The sequence below is a fragment of the Nannobrachium achirus genome, assembly GCF_963921795.1.
Source record: "Nannobrachium achirus genome assembly, chromosome: 18".
Taxonomy (NCBI): Eukaryota; Metazoa; Chordata; class Actinopteri; order Myctophiformes; family Myctophidae; genus Nannobrachium; species Nannobrachium achirus.
The window spans coordinates 19,306,251-19,324,225 of NC_137825.1; the positions used below are offsets into that span (position 1 = coordinate 19,306,251).

The 17,975-nt window shown below is 43.9% G+C and overlaps 1 protein-coding gene across 1 annotated transcript in view; it reads right to left on the reverse strand.

Annotated features, from left to right (window-relative positions):
- The window catches only part of aatkb (apoptosis-associated tyrosine kinase b), a gene marked incomplete at its 5' end in the record, with an annotated part of 66,256 nt that overhangs the window by 30,725 nt on the left and 17,556 nt on the right, over nucleotides 1-17,975 (reverse strand). Inside the window, one exon of the mRNA XM_080747263.1 lies at nucleotides 3,869-4,005. Coding sequence (XP_080603389.1) covers nucleotides 3,869-4,005 — 137 coding nt within the window. The remainder of the gene's footprint in view (nucleotides 1-3,868; nucleotides 4,006-17,975) is intronic.

Sequence of the window (17,975 nt, forward strand, 5' to 3'; positions counted from 1 at the left end):
CTCTCTCTCTCTCTCTCTCCCTCCTTCCAGAGCCAGAGAACATCTGCAAGGCAGTCCCTTTCCCCACTGAACGATGAGGACACATTGCACACATTTGCATGTGTCCACACGCACGCAAGCATGCACGCACGCACTCAAACGCACGCACTCACAAATGTGCGCGCAGCCGCGCACGCACGCACACACACAGTGTTTAGCTCTACCGAAAATATTCCCGAAATCCCCCTTTCCTGCTCTGGGAGAGGCTGTGTCCAATTCCAGATGGAGGCCCTGGAGCCGGATGCACAGTGAGCTCTGGGGCTTGCCCTTCCTCACGCCCTTGCTGCCCCCCATCCCCCCTTCCCCCCTCCTCCTCCTCTATAACCCCCTCCCCTTCGGACACACCCTGACAGGGCCGAGCAGGGTGGTCCGGACCCAACACAATCCGAAGTGTGCCGTGTGTGTGCATGTACGTGCGTGTGTGTGTGTGTGTGTGTGGTGTGTGTGTGTAAAACAGTACATGTGTGGGCGTGTGTTCATGCACGTGCATGGTTGTTGATTTTATCAACAAAGTCTGCAGCCCGATAGTGTGTACTGCACACACACACACACACACACACACACACACACACACACACACACACACACACACACACACACACACACACACACACACACACACACACACACACACACACACACACGTGCACACTTACGCGCACTCGCACGGAATGAACAAGCAGCCATCTGCTGCTGCCCGAGATGGCTTTACATTGCAGCAGAACCACAAGGACCACAGCTGTATGGTGGGAAAGTATGCAGTGCTCTCTACAGGGAGCGAGGAGAGAGAGAGAGAGAGAGAGAGAGGCGGCACTCTGCTCTATATGTTAGACATGAGGACTAATCTGACTACACACACAGTAAAAGAAACCTCCATTTAATTAGAGATGTGTTTCTTGAAGCTCAGTTCCACTTGCAGAGAGGGGAAATGAGAAAATTAGATGAGGACGGGAGGGTGGGAGGGAGAGAGAGAGAGAGAGAGAGGGACTAAGCAGGGGTGTCACAAGGGGGAGGGAAAGTGGGACTGAGTTACTAGGGCCCAAGGTGGAGAAGCCTTAATTATTTTATGCTTTAACTATTGAAAAATAGCAGATATACAAGCTCACAGCGTGGCACCGAGTGCCACGCTGTGAGCTTGTAGATCTGCTATTTTTGAAAAGTTGTGAAAATGTGTGCAAATCTTTGAACATATGTATTTTTTAAGCGAACATTTGTAACTAAAATTTTGCTTCTGGGAGGGGGGTCCCTGGAACTAAATATTTTGAGATGGGGGGTCCGTGGCCAAATACATATCATTTTGGGGGTCCTTCACATGAGAAAGTTTGAGCACCACTGACATAGAAACATAGGTTTTTAAAAAAAAAACTATAAGGATTTGAAATATTCAAAGACTTTTTCACGATTTTTCAAAAATAGCAGATATACAAGCTCGCTGTGAGCTTGTATATCTGCTATTTTTCAAGAGTTAAAGTACAAAATAATTGAAGTGAATCCTTTTACCCATGGGGCCCAGAATTTGGTGCGACACCCCTGGGCGGGAGGGTGGGGAGAGAGAGAGAGAGAGAGAGAGAGAGAGAGAGAGAGAGAGAGAGAGAGAGAGAGACAGAGAGACCAAGAAATACAAAAGGTGGAGAGTTCCTATGTAAATCCCAGTCTTCTGTCTGGGATTTATAAAAACACCACTTCACCTGCCTCAATTAAATGTGATTTACAGTCTACCTCTGTGTTTCTGCAGTGACATCAGTGTCCCCGTGGGGGTATTTTATGCTCTATGAACGTACAGAGATAGGAAAGAGAGGGGGATTTTCTTTTAGTGGCCTTTTATTTGTGCACATTGAATCCCCACACGTGTATTTGGGACTAACACTCACCATGTTCGTCCGAGTATACCCGCAAGGGGACATCTTTATTACATCTTTATAATAATAAAGGATAGATCCTCCAGGAGTGGTAAAATGAAAAAACAGAATAAAGTTATGTTGTTTTGTTTTGTTGTGTTGTGTATATCATTCTCATAGTTTAGCAGATCTGTGGCTGGATCATGCACATCTTTGCATCATAGTTACATACCCAATACAGTATATATCGTTGCTGTCGGGTGGAAACCTTGAAGAGTTTTTTTCACTACTTTTATGCAACACTTTTGTATGATGATTCATTTTCAAAAGAAGAAAAACTAAAAACTAAAAAAGAAAAAAGAAAAAAAAAGGTTGAAATATGGAGATATGAGGTTTCTGCATGACAGTAACAATATAGATAGATAGATACCTTTATTATCCCAAGGGGGAAATTCAGTTGTCCAGTTGTAGCACAGCAGTATACAGTTATTTACAAAGTTACAGAGAAGTAAGAAAAAGATAGATAAGAGGAAAAAAAACAAGAGCAGTACAGTACCAATAAAGAGAAGGTGCATCAATAGATAGGGGCGAATAATATAAGTATATATACATAAAGAGTCTTACAAAAAGAGACCGTAGCAATCAATGCTAGTTAGTGCAACAAGTATCTCACTGTAATTGTTAAACAAAGCAAAATACTCAGAAACTACCAACACAACCTAATAGTGCAATGTCAAAAATCAGTGCGAAAAAAAAACAGCTCAGAGAAGAAGAAACTAGGAAGCGTGTCACCGCAAGACGCACATGAGCACTCTCCCTGGTAGGTCCTTAGGGGTCAAAGTCAATACAGCAATAGTTCCGTCAGTCTAAGTTAGGAAGGAAGTCCTTTTCAATCGTCCGTTATGTGTCTCGTTGTACAGCTTAAGGGCAGCCGGTACAAAAGATTTTCCTAGTCTCTCACATCTCCGTCCTGGGTAGGCAAAGCGGTCGTTTCCTCTCTTACTCCAGTAACAGGTGATCTCCAGATGGAGGGGGTGGGAGGAGTTCTCCAAGATGGAATCTAGATTCCTCGCTGTTCGCACCCTGGTTACTTCCTCCACCCCCTGCAGAGAGGACCCAACGACAGAGCCTGCTTTCCTCACCAGTCTGTTTAGGTTAATATATAGTCAATATATTGTCCTTGACAATATAGTCAAGGACCATGAAAGAATACATAAATGAAAAGAGACAGAGACAGAGACATACAGTACAGTACAGTACACATCATCTCTGTTGGGTGGTCAACTTTGTAGACGTTAAAATGACCCCAAAGAAAAGTGATCACTTGATCACTTTTAACCCGGCATCTCTATTTTGAGCATGTCATGATCATTATAGGCGAAAATAGCAGATCTGCAATCTCTGTTCTGTTTTATTTTCTGAGGGGTAGTGTGACCCATTTGGAGGTGCCGATCAGAACCAGGGCCTGCATTCACACAGTGAGCCAACGACAGGAAAACTCCATGAAAAAACTCTGGTTCACCTCTCTGCCATCCCACGTGGATCCGGCCTTTTGTAAGGCCCATGCGGTGGGAGACGGCCCTGAGTACTGACTGAGGATTCAAACTGAGGCTGCTGGGAAACCTTCCACACACGAAAAGGACTTTTTTTTATTTTTGCTGAAAAACATCTGTGGAGATGAGAGTGAGTGGGCGCACTGGCAGTGCAAGAGAATAGATATACGCACTCAAGAGAGAACGTGTGGTTTGTGTGTGGGTGCACGGGTGCACATGTGTGTGTGTGTGTGCGTGTGTGTGTGTGTGTGTGTGTGTGTGTGTGTGTGTGTGTGTGTGTGTGTGCGTGCGCGCGCGCGTGCGTGCGTGTGTGTGTGTTTTCCTGTGTATCATTCAACAATGGACAATTATTTTTGTGCAATGCGCCCACGCTGAACAAATAATATGGTTCATTTATGGTTCATTTTACTCATTTTACTTTTCATTTTAGAGACCAACCTTGAAGCCTCCGTTCCCCTTCCTCTTGCAGCAGAGGCAGGCCAGCATGAGGCAGATGAAGGTGAAGAGGCCTGACAGGGAGATGGCCACCACCGCCAGGGACGTGGACCACGACAGCTCACTCAGCGGAGCGCCATCTGCAGGACACACCAAAGCGTCATACGTTAATTAAATGTACTGTAATGTAATACCAGAGGTGTTAATGTTAGGGTAATTGATTTTACTTAAAGGAGTAGTTCACCCCCAAAATTACTTTTTTTCTATTGATTACTCATGCCATGGAGAGAAGAGTTCAATAATATTTTTTGGTTTTTGTCACATTCCTAAGACAAAAATTTGATTCGAGTAAATTTACCCCCATTGATTCCAGATGGGGGTAAATTTATTGTTATCACATTTTTGTCTAATCAATAGAAAAAAAGTCATTTTGGGGGTGAACTACTCCTTTAAGTTTCAGTTTTCATGTAGGGGTGACAGGTGGGGGGACCTTCCTCCAATCATGATCAAGTGGGGGCGGGCCTTGGTGTGCGTAAGGCCCACCCCCACTCGACCATGATTGGAGGAAGGCCCAGGAAAACCAACAGTCACCCAACAGTTTGGGTGGAGCAACTGAAACTGTTTTTTTTTTCTCCTCACAGGGGATAAGGATGAAGTCCAAATATGGACCAAACACTATAGTAACTATACTAACAGAACATTGTACAATGTGCTGTTCTGCTGAGCTTACAATGTCCAGCACCCGTCATAAACCTTGTTATAAGTTCTTATGCATAATATTATAAACATCTGAGTGTTATGAAACCTTATAAGCGCATTATAATGTGCACTGAGAACATATTGGAGATTAAGTGAATCCCATGGTGAACATGCTTTAGCCGGTGTAGTGAAATATGCTGAATGTTTGTAGATTTGCATTGTTATAAATGGTAAATTGCGTCTTAAACCAAGGTGCTTTGCATAGATTGTGCGTTACATTCACCCGTTCACACACACATCCATACACCGATGTTGAAGGAAACCATGCAAGGCACCAACCTGCTCATCGGGAGCAAACTGGGGTTCAGTGTCTTTGCTCAAGGACTCTTCGACACTAACTCTGGGGGAGCCCGAGATCAAACTGGGAACCTTCCGGTTCTATTAATCGCACGTGTTACACTACAGATGTTACCCTGCCTGATGTAGTATGTCTTTGACATTCTGCATAATATAGCAAACAATGAATAATGAATTGGCCTGACGTGGAGCCATACAGCCTAGCATGAACCACGGCAGGGGAAAAAAAGACTCAAGCTTTCACACATCGATTGAGCTCCATCAGCTTGCAACAGAACAGACACAGCAAAGCCCAGCAGCAAAGCTTTTCATTACAAACAACACCAACCAAATGTACAGTACTGTGAATCAGACCTTTTAGTGTGATTTGCCTAATGGGATTTTGCTGTTGTGGCTTTCACCTGCGAGCTTTTATACAACACCATTGTAAGGAGGGAGCCACAGAGGACGAACTTGAGTGTGTCTCTCAACTCAGTATAATGGTATTGTATCTTTGAAACAAGCACAGTATTATTGCAACCGTGTTTGATGTCTCAATGACACCAATCCCGTGGGATTTGATTACACAGCCAATTACTACCACGATGTGCTTGTTATTGGTATACTATACACTGGCGAGGGTTTCATAATGTCTGGAAATGACTGCACTGCACGGGTTGTGTCACATTTAAAACCCAAATACATCGAAGATTTCTCATGCTTTCATGCTTTGCTGTCGAGCACTGGAGTTGAACAGATAAACACTACTGCAGCTCTGTATACGGCCTGAACATCTAAGAAATAGAATACAATCCTACTAGTACTAAACATTGAAACAGTATGCACTGCAGTGCACATTGCCACTGTTCTTGCACAGTGCACAAACAAAAACATGTAAAATAAACATACAATAAAAGTTTAACATAAGTAGCACAGTGTTGCACTCTAAAGATTTAGCTACTGTAAATTTAGAAATATGTGAATGAACGAAGATAAGCCTCCAAAAGGCTACATCATGGAAATACAAAAACATTAAAAATACGGAATTGCAAAGTATGCATAAATAAATCAAATCTGATCTGAGAAACTTAGAGTGATATGCTGTGTCCTACACACTAAAAGCAATAGGCTAAGTGTAATCAGACTAAAATATTCATAACTTTTATTCATGATGTTTATTTAAAACGCTGTTCCACTTATCCTCAGCATGCATGAATAATTTTCTCTGTCCATTTTCTTCATCTCTCAGCCTCCCCAACACACACACACACACACACACACACACACACACACACACACACACACACACACACACACACACACACACACACACACACACACACACACACACACACACACACACACACACACACACACACACAGAGAGAGAGAGAGAGAGAGAGAGAGAGAGAGAGAGAGAGAGATTTTGATACTGATGTTCCAAATAATCTTGTATGTGTGCGCTGCATGCTCATTGTCTGCATTGATGTATCTTTCATCTTAACACAGATTCAGAAATGATGTGGTGGTAACCAGGGTAACAGATTGGACGGATGGCCAAAGCAGGATTGCCTGCAGCTGTAAATCTCCGTTTATCCATGACCATGAAAACAGTGCCACCGCTGTCCCCAAGCAAACACAGAGAGAGAGAGAGAGAGAGAGAGATTCAGTATGTACATACTGTACACATGCACACACAGAATACAAAGTCAATGCTAATCATCTGGATGCTGGTACGACTGGCCCTGACTGAGTAGGCTCTTTGTCTTTGTCTGGGCAGAGAGAGAGAGAGAGAGAGAGACAGACAGACAGACAGAGAGAGAGAGAGAGACTACCAGTAAGACACCTAAGCGCGCCATGTCTTGTGCCAGTGATGTATATCGGACCAGTTACACATGGAGACCCCTGGTACACATGGATATTCACAGATATGGGCTTAATATTGATGACATCAGGGATCTCCATATATGGGCATAAATGGGATTTGGTTCCCCTGGCATCACAGGGATCTCCATATCTCCATATATGGGCCTAAATGGGATTTGGTTCCCCTGGCATCACAGTGATGTCAGAGCGTGAGAGTCAATCAACAAAAAAGACAAGCGTTACCCATACAAACAGACAGACAGACAGACAGACAGACAGACAGACAGACAGACAGACAGATACAGTCAAGATGTGACGGTTCTGATAGTAAACTGAAATGCTAAAAGAAATAAGAAATGCTAAAAGTGGCCAGTTTGTGCCGAGCTACGAAACAAAAAGAATCTAAATGATTAACATTTCTTTCAACTCTTTCAAGATCTTTCAAAAATATCTGATGTACAAGCTTGCAGTGTGGCACGGAGTGACGTGCTGTGAGCTTGTATATCTTTAAAGTGGTTAGCTATATTAGCTCATTTTGCTGGGGACCCCCTGGTACCCCCCAAGGATTCAAAGACTATAGCCTTAGTTATGTGGTATGCAGTGCTGTTTAGTAAGCAGGCTGGCATAACATAGTAAAAGAAAAGATAAGAAGAACACTTACATTTACCAATTAATTGCTGGATCGATACTATTTCTATGCATTCGATGTATTCTTGTTGATGTATTACCTTGTACTGATGTTGATGTATTGATGTATTATTACCTTTGCTTATTGTAAATCGCTCCGGATTATCTGCCAAATGCCTAAATTGTAAATTGTAAATTGGATGAGCTTGCTGTAAAACAGCTTTTGGAACAGCGCCATTAAACAAAACCAATTCTCCTCAAACCTGTGGGTTAACAGGTGTAAAGAAAGGAAATAGTTTTTATTTCCTTTTTTTTCATGTGCGCTTCACCGGTTTTGTAGCATTTTCCGTGAAAACAGAGAGGATAGAGATAAGGTAGCAAGAGAAAACAAAAACAAAAAACACGTGCACATCAGGTCAAACCACGGCAGGAAAATCTGCATAAGAAAGTATGCATTCGGGATGGCATCCAGCATTAGGAAAATAGACTGACCTAACGGGAAGTGTTTCATTGCAGCAGGTCAGTCTGGCAGCAGGCGGTGTTCAGGCCCGGTTCAACGGGAGCGTGTCGATATTGCGACATGGCATCTGTTCTACGGTTCATTCTTTCGACACGGGTGAATGTTAACCTGGTCAAAAGCTAACCTGCCGACGTGGGTGAGTAGCTAACCTGCCGACGTGGGTGAATGTTAACCTCTATGCCTAAACCTAACCCATACCCTGACCCTGACCCTAACCTCAGTAACCATGACACGGGTGAGAAGCTAACCTGCCGACGTGGATGAATATTAACTTCTATGCCTAAACCTAACCCATACCCATACCCTGACCCTAACCTGCCGACTCCCTTAGTCGAAATGATGGGATGTAGAAATAGCGAGATTTCCCCCGGTTCAACTGGCTGACGGCCGCTAGAAACTGTTCAGAAATCGGGTGTTCAGGCACTTGATACTGCCCACTTCGCTAAATCAGTCAATAGTCTTTTAGCACAGTGAACTGACACACATCCAGATTTAATTATATTTTATTGAGCAGGGAAGCAAAAAGTGCTCTCCACCTCTGCTGGGGTTCATTTTTAGACTCCCTCTGGTTGTCATCTTTATTTGCTAAATAACAGCACAGAAGAATATGGGAGACACTGTGACTGTAATATTTGAGAGACACACATAGGCACACACGTGAAAACAAAGTATTTAAACTGGGCTCATTAAAGGCCTGGACCGATCGCTCACTCCCAGTCTGCCAGGACATCCTGGTAAGATAACTTTATTAACGAGTCTCAGTTGGAATAAGTGAGATACTCAGGGAGGGAGAGAGAGAGAGAGAATGGAGATGGAGAGGTTTAATATTATCTAATCATATACATGGGCTTTCTCCAGGGAGGTGTCAAGGAGGAGTAGGTGGTGGACGTGAATAGCAAGGCACAGCACAGCACTAAAGTTATACTGTCGCTATAGCTTGCATTAATGGGATGGAGAGGAGAGGAGAGTTGGGGAACTTCAACTTCACTTTGTTTACAGGTATAAAATAGTGGGTGAAATGATTTGAATGCAAGCATACCCACATATTGCAGTTTCATTTTAAAGTCTGACACAGAGCTTGTAGACGTGTATAAATTAAGCATATAGGCCCCTAGAGAATGTTCGCATATAACGACATGCCCAAAAAAGGACACCAGGGTTACTGTGGTTAAAAGGATTGCAATGATCAAATATCAAAACAAATATCAAATATACTTAGTGTGTAAATAAAGACAGAGTTCCTCAGTCTCTCGTGCAAATGAAAGAAAGACATACATATACTGTAGATAGGCAGCTGTAGGCTGCCTAAGCCTATCTATAGTTAGGCTAGTGTATGTTACCACCATTGCATGTACCGTGTTGTTTAACAACTAATGACTATGTTCAGTCCCTAATCCATCGCTGATCGTAATAAGTGAGCCAACAATCAGTCAATCGACAGACACACACACAAAATACCCTCTTGTGGCAGGTTTTCCCCGTTGCTGTTGGCTAGCTGGGTGAAATCAATGACATTGATTGCTCTTCTTAATGAAGCGGAGTGGGGCAGATGGAGAATGTCCCTCTCCTAATGAGCCTACATCTTATAGGAGACAAATGTTTGCCGCTAAAGGTCGTTCCTCTCAAAGACAGCCAGTCTCTTTAACAACACAACTAAATAGCACAGAATGCCATGCAGACCACATTTTCAGCGGAAGCAGCAGGGAGTTGCACCAAGATGCTTTTCAGCTGAGCTGCTCCTTTTTCTTTTTGCTTGTATGGCTCTGCTAACCAGCTCTACTGTAGCTCTGTCAAAATCTGCCTCTCCACCAAGCATCAGCTTGGAGGTGGAAGCCATTTTTAGCCTCCCGAGGCGAAGAGCTGAAACACAATTGTGATGACTAAATGATGAAAAGGGAGACAGCTTTGGAGGAGAAGAGAGAGAGAAGACAGGGCCTGTATGTGCTAGAGGAGAGGAGAGTGCACCCGGCAACTGTGTACTCTGCAGTGCAAACTCCCCTGGAGATTCTCCCCAGCACTCAACAATCCGAGCAGCAGCAGCAGCAGCACCAGGGGCGTCAATTGGGTATGGCAGGGGTATGCAGCTGCCATACCCTGGGTCCAGGGGGGTTAAATAAAAGTTACTTTTAAATATAAATCCATGAATGTCTCTTTGTCTATCTGATCTGGTTATTATGTTGTTAAATTACATTAAAAAACTACAAATGAAAATTTAACAAAATGGTCACTTTAACAAGGTATTATAATTATATTCTCCACACTTGTATTCTCCCCATCTTGACAGAATGGTATATTCCCAGGTTCCGCAGGTCAGCTGCACAGGTGCAATGCACTTGTTCCAGGCTGCCATATCCAGCCCAAGAAACCATAGAAACGGGGGAAAAAAGAAAATGTACTTCTTAAAATAAATGTATCATGCCTGTTGCTAAGGTATGGCAACATGACTGGTGTCTTACACGCGCGCGAAGGCGCGCATGTAAGACACCAGTCATGTTGCCATACCTTAGCTTTTTCTGAACTGACGCCACTGAGCAGCACTCGCTCAAGTCTGGACGAATGCAGGCAGAGGCGAGAAATTGCAGTGTTCCCGTCTCGTAATCCGCTCTGTTCAGCGACGATGACGAGCGAATCTATCTGACTCCTCACGTGCATGTTCTGCTTTTGCCGTGTGAGTTACCTTGGTCTGAGCATAGAACATCACCCTCCACGTCCCCTGGCACTGGCAGTATAATGAGCTAACCAATCCGAGTGATTTTCATAGTGAAGGCAAATCTATGAAAAATGACTGACAGTTCTTGACACGCTTCAGTCTGCATCCTGCAAATAGCAGCCATTGGTTTTTCCTACACAAAGTCTTGGCAGTCCAGTACACACCCAGCCACATGGGAGATGCAGGGTGAACATTATGGGTTGTCACCGCCCTGTCAGCATATTATTAACCTGGCTAACCGTTGCAGAGACAGATTATGTATTATGAGTTTAGATGTAGATTCTTCATCTTAACTAATACATAATATGTCTCCGCAAGAGAGTTAGTTATTTTGTGATGACCATTCACTTTTGATCTCATTAAGCACTTAAAAGGATAGTTCACCCCCAAAATGACATATATATTTTTTTTTATCGATTACTCACCCAATGCAGACTTGAATTCATGGATATTGTTTTGTTTTTGTCTCATTCCTAAACCAATAATTTCAGGAGACTCTTTGTGTCTCCATAGGAAACAAAATAGGCTCTTTGTGTCTCCATAGGGAACCACTGCTGGTCATCAAATTATTGGCTTAGAAATGCGTCAAAAAATATCCATGAATTCAAGTCTCCATTGGGTGAGTAATCGATAGGAAGATTGGGTGAATTATCCCTTTAAACCCTACTGTATGTACCCCTAGCCTAGGGGGTCCTCAGAGTTACTACAGGGGGTCCTCCAAATCTTTGTGTGATAGAAACCTTTTTTCTCCTTTTTTATATTAACCACTTGTCAAAAATAGCAAAATAGCAGATCTACAAGCTCACAAACACAACACCTCACAGCACGAGGCGTTGTATTTTCGGCATAGAGGTTTTGGTGTAGAGGGGGAAAAGAGCAGACTAGTACAGAGTGAAAGGTCAAATGTAATAAGTATCGGTGGTTCAAGTGGTTAAATATCTGAAAACACAAATTGACATGAATCCAAAATACACTGATGATTGTGCTATGTGGAACTATGAAAAAGGTTGTGGGGGTCCCTGGTTCATCTCTCTCTCAAGTAAAGGGTCCTTGACCTGAAAATGTTGAAGACCCCTGGCCTACAGTATTATGAAATGCCCAGAATAGGGACGCTGCGGTTCATGTGGTTAAGAGAACAAATTCCACACTAGCTGTTGACGATTAGAGGCTCACAATGTTGAGGCCTGCTCTGCTCCGATAAGCCTGCCATCCATCTGAGTACAAGCAGTGCTGGATTTGATCCCTCAGCAGCCCTTTGGAGAGGCATAAACCACAGAGCACCAAAGCAGCAAGCGCTTTCAGCGGTGAAACAATGACACTTGGGCAGCTCCCAGTGGTGGAAAATGTACTCAAATCTTTTACTGAATTGAAAGTATCAGTACTGCAATGTAGAAATGCTCTGTTACAAGTAAAAGTCCAGAATTCAAAATGAATTGAAGTACCAAAAGCTAAAGTACTCATTAAGCAGGATGTCCCATTTAAAGTTTTCAAATGTATAACAATCTTTTGAAAATAGCACAATATTTGGATCCGAGATGTAGTGGAGTAGAAGCAAAAGTATAGGGAATTGGAAATACTCAAGTAAAGTACAAAAAAAAAACACCAAATTGTACTCAAGTACTTAAAGTAAATGTGCTTAGTTACTTTCCACCACTGGCAGCTCCCCTCACCAGCTTCATTCGCCTGCCTATTCCAATGAATCAGTCACCCTGCATATCTCTCCCCTGGGGGCAGCAGCATTGAGGGACAGGCAGGTGACTGCTGCTGACAACCCTCACCGGTCCACGGTACTTTACTCCAGTGGTTCTCAACCTGTGGGTCGAGACCCCCAGGGGGGGTCCCCAAATTATTTTGGAGGGATCCCCAGATGATTAACTTAATGTGCAACATGGTTTTCTCTCTCAACAGTGAACAAACCAACATAGAGTTTAAGTGTATATTAGAGGGTATATATATGCACATTTCTAAAGTGACAATTTAAGGACTTTTTAATACCTCTAAAATGACAAATTAAACATTGGCCAAATTGTCAAATATTAGAGGCAGAAATTGTGAAAATCTACATGCTCACAAATCTAGATGCTCACAACGCGAGGCGGTAGATTTGCTAGAACTGAGTTATACAAAATTAATGCCTCAACTTATAGTGCTTGTCAGGGTGGGGGGTCCGGGTCCCCAGTTAAAATATGATTCTTTTGGTCTGAAAAGTTTCTGAACCACTGCTTTACTCGGTCTGCCACTGCTAAGTGCTAACAGCCAGGCGCCCAGGTAAGGGAACCGCGGAAGCACCTGCATGCCTGGAAACGAGCCAAAGCAAGTAGTACTACAACAGCGAGCAGTGTGGAGAGACAGACGGAGAGAGACCGAGAATAAGAGGGGGGAAGTTCATGTTTCGGAGTGCCATCTGGACGACAGGACAGAGGGAGGCGAGATATCTTTAAACAATGCAGGAAAAAATTATAGATACATAAAACTAGAAACAGAGGCGGGGGTGGGGGGTGAGGTTGATTACATAATTTGCTATTTTCAACTCTTAGTCATGGGGGAAATACTCGGTCTGCACTCTGCATGAACACCTCGGAGCAGGAATGGAACGAGCCGCGGATCCCCGCTGGACCCTTCGAGAAATGACTGACACGCATGCACGCACGCACGCACGCGCACACACACACACACACACACACACACACACACACACACCCCGAGACACACACACACACACACACACACACACAAAGAAGCCATAGATACAGCAGGACACGATATGGCCAGTAGACGGCATATCAGGGAACAAAGAGCATTCTGAGTAAGATGCAAATGTGACCTACAGTGTCTGGAAAAGGCCACTGTCCCACGCATATATGAAGACGGGGACAGTAGAGCGATCTGTTCGGAGTGTGTTCCTACTATCGCTGGTGGAAGTACATTTACCCATACTGTCCTTGAGCACAATTTTGAGGTACTTTTACTATAATTGCGTATTTCCATTTTGCAATACTTCTCTCTATACTTCTATTCCACTACATCTCAGAGGCAAATACATTTCCTTCCACAGGATGTTTACAGTACTTTGTAGATTTAAATTATTATTACAAAACATACATTAACCACTTAAGCCATATTTAATTATGTACGTTGTCTATCCAAAAATAGACAATCTACACATTGACTATTTTTTTGGGAAGTTTATCAAGTTTATGAAATGGGCCATTCATATAATGAGTACTTTCATGTTAATAATTTTGTACTTTTACTCAACTGTAGAAAAGAGAGTATGACTTTTCAGATTTATATCCTTATATTTGGGGGCAGCTGTAAAAAAGAGCCATACTAGACAGCAACCCTCCCCCTGGCCTATCCTCATGAATTGCCTCCACCCACCTCACCTACTGTCACTCCCTCTCAATCCCCATTCACACCTGTCCTCACTCACCCTTAATCAGTGGTCGGCTATAAATACCACCTGAATGCTGGTCTCCTCTGTTAAAGTTTGCTCCTGAGAGCCCTGTCCTTATGGTGTCCTTTGAACATGGTTATGTGTCACTGAAGTGAGTTTGGTTAATGATTCTGCATCTGTTGCATTTATTGGTGTATTGTTGTTAATTGTTGCCACTTTGATATTAATTGTTGAATTGTATTTATGTGTTTCTCTGTATTTATAGGAATAAAACAGAACATATCATCATAACCTGACCGGAACTCTTCTTCATACATTCTTACCGATGCACCATGGTGATGTTCAACAAGCTCTGAGCAGCCTGAAGTTCAACCCCTTTCCGCTGCAGATCCATGGTGAAGTCGTTGTCAGACACGCCGAAGTACGGTGCCTGGGGGGTTGCAGCTTGACCTCCATTCAGAAACACCCGTGCACTTGGGCGTCTTGGGTGTGGCACTGGGCATGTACAGGGAGGGTGGAGAGTAATGTAAGGGGGGCGGTGACGTCAGGCCCCTGAAGTCTCTTCCTGAGGTCCGCCTCCGACTGTCCAAAGTCAGAGAACCGAGGGGTGCGTAAATACAGGCAAGGAAGGTTAGGCAGGAACAGACAACACCCGGAAGTTGGCACACCATGGGACCCCGCCTGGACGCCGCCATGACACTTTTGGGTGGCGGAAGTGACGAAGTGCTCATAGACGCTAATGTTATTTTGGGTGGCACTTCCGCCACCCAAAGTGTCATGGCGGCGTCCCATGGAGCCGAAAATGACGTTGGTGACTGTTCTTGCTGAGACCTTCTTTGAATACAGGGAGGAAGCGGCGGCTGTGGCTCCGCCCTGGTCCATTCCACCAAACTCCACTTTGTCTTCGAGTGAGTGGTCTACAGCTTCAGCCAGCCATCCTCAGGTTGAGTGAGTGGTCTACAGCTTCAGCCAGCCATCCTCAGGCTGAGTGAGTGGTCTACAGCTTCAGCCAGCCATCCTCAGGTTGAGTGAGTGGTCTACAGCTTCAGCCAGCCATCCTCAGGCTGAGTGAGTGGTCTACAGCTTCAGCCAGCCATCCTCAGGTGGTCCACCGACAGGCCGAAGTCGGAGAACCGGGGGCTGCCTGTACTGGAGGTCTGCCGTGGAGGCTGCAGGGGGAGGCTCCTGAGAGGGTGGGGTCCTCTCCAACCTTCTCCACATCTTCAGCTCCTCCTCGTCCTGCTTACTCATCATCCTCCGCCTCCTGCTCCGTTCCTCCTTTATTTGTAGCGCCTGACTTATGATCACTGGCTTTGTAGTGTTTTCTGATGGTTTTGGGGAGCCCGGTAGCCTCCAGAAGACATGGGTCTTCACCAGCTCAATTCCCTTCTGATGACCCCTCTGCCTTTGGTCTCACCCTATAACTCTGTGCCTCCTTAGATGCTGGCATCATGTCCATCCAGTTTCTCTGCCTAAAATCCCAAATCGCTATTGCTAGTAGGCCTATGACTTATCCTTGCAGTATTTGGGGCGGCTGTAGAAAAGAGCCATACTAGACAGCAACCCTCCCCCTGGCCTATGCTCATGAATGGTCACTCCACTCAATCCCCATTCACACCTGTACTCACTCACTCTTAATTAATCAGTGGTCGGCTATAAATACTGCCTGAACGCTGGTCTCCTGTTATAGTTTGCCAGCAGCAGCTTCTCCTCCTGAGAGCCCTGTCCTTATGGTGTCCTTTGAAGTTTGAACCTGTGGTTATGCATCACTGAAGTTTGGTTAATGATTCTGCATCTGTTGCATTTATTGGTGTATTATGGTTAATTGTTGCCACTTTGGTATTAATTGTTGAATTGTACAGTATTTGTGTTTCTCTGTATTTATAGAAATAAACCATAAAAACATAACCTGAACGGAACTCTTCTTACCGATGCATTCTCTAAGTAAAAACTCTTTGAGTACTGTGCTTTCCTACTATTATGTCATGGGAGTCATTTTTAAGCATATCCGTCAAGGGTTGCTTTCAAAAGGTGTTGGAAAAAAAAGGCAGATATTGAGTAACTCACAATAGTACAATAGTTTACAAATAGTGACTCACCCTACAAGGTGTTGCTGTGGTATTTTATGAAAGAAATGGCTTTGTAAGAGTTGTAAACTGTAGGCTACATTAAATTGTAGAAAAGCTTGACTTGAACGAAACCTGTGTGTATTGCACATGCAGAGGTTCTCAAAGGGCGGTCCAGCCTATTGGATAGGACAGTAGACTGACAGGAAATGGGGGGATAGGGGGGATAGATGGGGAGTGACATGCGGCAATGGTCTTCCAGATTGGGAATCGAACCGGCGACGGTGCCAGGCATCCATGCCAATGTGGCAATGCCTAAGTGGTATGCGACTTGACCAGTAGGCCAGCAGGCGTCCCAATAAGATACATTATTAACAAATGTATGTTAAGTTATTAATTGCCAATCAGCCAATTGATTCATTAAAATAAGCTCTGAAATTGCACACAGGCCACCCAATAGCACAACTTGAATAGCAGCCAAATGGGAGTGTCATCATGAACACTTTATGAAGTGTGCCCTGATACAGAAAAGGTTAGACAAAACCAGTTGATGCATGGGGACATGGTGTCCCAAATGTAACAATTCATAAGGCTAAGGGCTATAAAAACTGAGGGAAGCCACTGTGTGTGTGTGTGTGTGTGTGTGTGTGTGTGTGTGTGTGTGTGTGTGTGTGTGTGTGTGTGTGTGCCCATGCGCACACGCTGAGAGTGCCTCTACACCACAACTGCTAGCTCTGGTCAAATAATACATCACTCTAAACACCAGCACCACTGCTGCTGACACCTCTCTTTCATCAGACACAGAGAGAGGGATGACACTTAACCCCTAGGTTTCACCCAATAGCAGTGAAACCCAATTCTCCTTGTTCTTAGGCCCTTGTTCAGGGCGGTGGCATTGCCCTTTTCTGCTGCTTCCTTCAATATCTGCTCGGCACTCTGCAGCCACTTAGGAGCCACTGTCGCAAAAATGCTTGCTCAGGATGGGATCTCTGCTCGGGTCTCTGCTCTGTAAAGTGTCTTGAGGTAACTTGTTATGATTTGACACTTAGTTTAATAAAATTGAAATGAATTGAATTGAATTAGATCAGTGGTTCTCAAACTTGGGGTCGGGACCCCAAGTGGGGTCCCCAAATTATTTGGTGGGGTCCCCAGATGATTAATGTATTTTTTTCCTTCTCACTCAATGGTAAACAAAGCAACACACAGTATAGGTGTATACAGGGTATCTGCATATTTATAAAGTGACAATTTAATGACTTTCAAGACAAACGGTCAAATATTAAGTAAGCAAGAGGCGAACATTGTGAAAATAGCCGATCCACATGCTCACAACGCCTCGCAAATTTGCTATTTTCACAAATGTATCTGTGGAACCAAGTCACATTAAGTGTAATACCTACAATTCCAAGGACTTGACAGGGTGGGGGTCCCCAGTTCAAATATGTTTATTTTGGGGGTCATGGCCTAAAAAGAGAACACCTGAATTGTGTACCATGTCGCCTATAGTGGCTCCAATTGGGAACATGTATGATGTATCTTCCTATAAGGAAAACTTTAAAGACAGGATGCCGTGATACTAGGAAGATGTTTTTCAAAAAAGTGCACACAAAGTCTTAAAATTGTGTTTTTATGTGGCCACACCCACCAGTTCATTAAGTATACCTGGTTTTCACCTTAGCACCATCCAACTTGAGTTAGCCACGCCCACAGCTGTTCGGGAGGGGATGATTGTATTCACTAAAGCGGCGTATTTCGATTGGGCCTTTTGACTCAAAAGGCTTTCAGATTTCATGAAGAAACCAAAGATACACAGAGAAGATATATTTTCATATTATAACCACACCCGGGGATCTATTAGAGTAATGTTAATTCCCATGCCCTCTGAATGC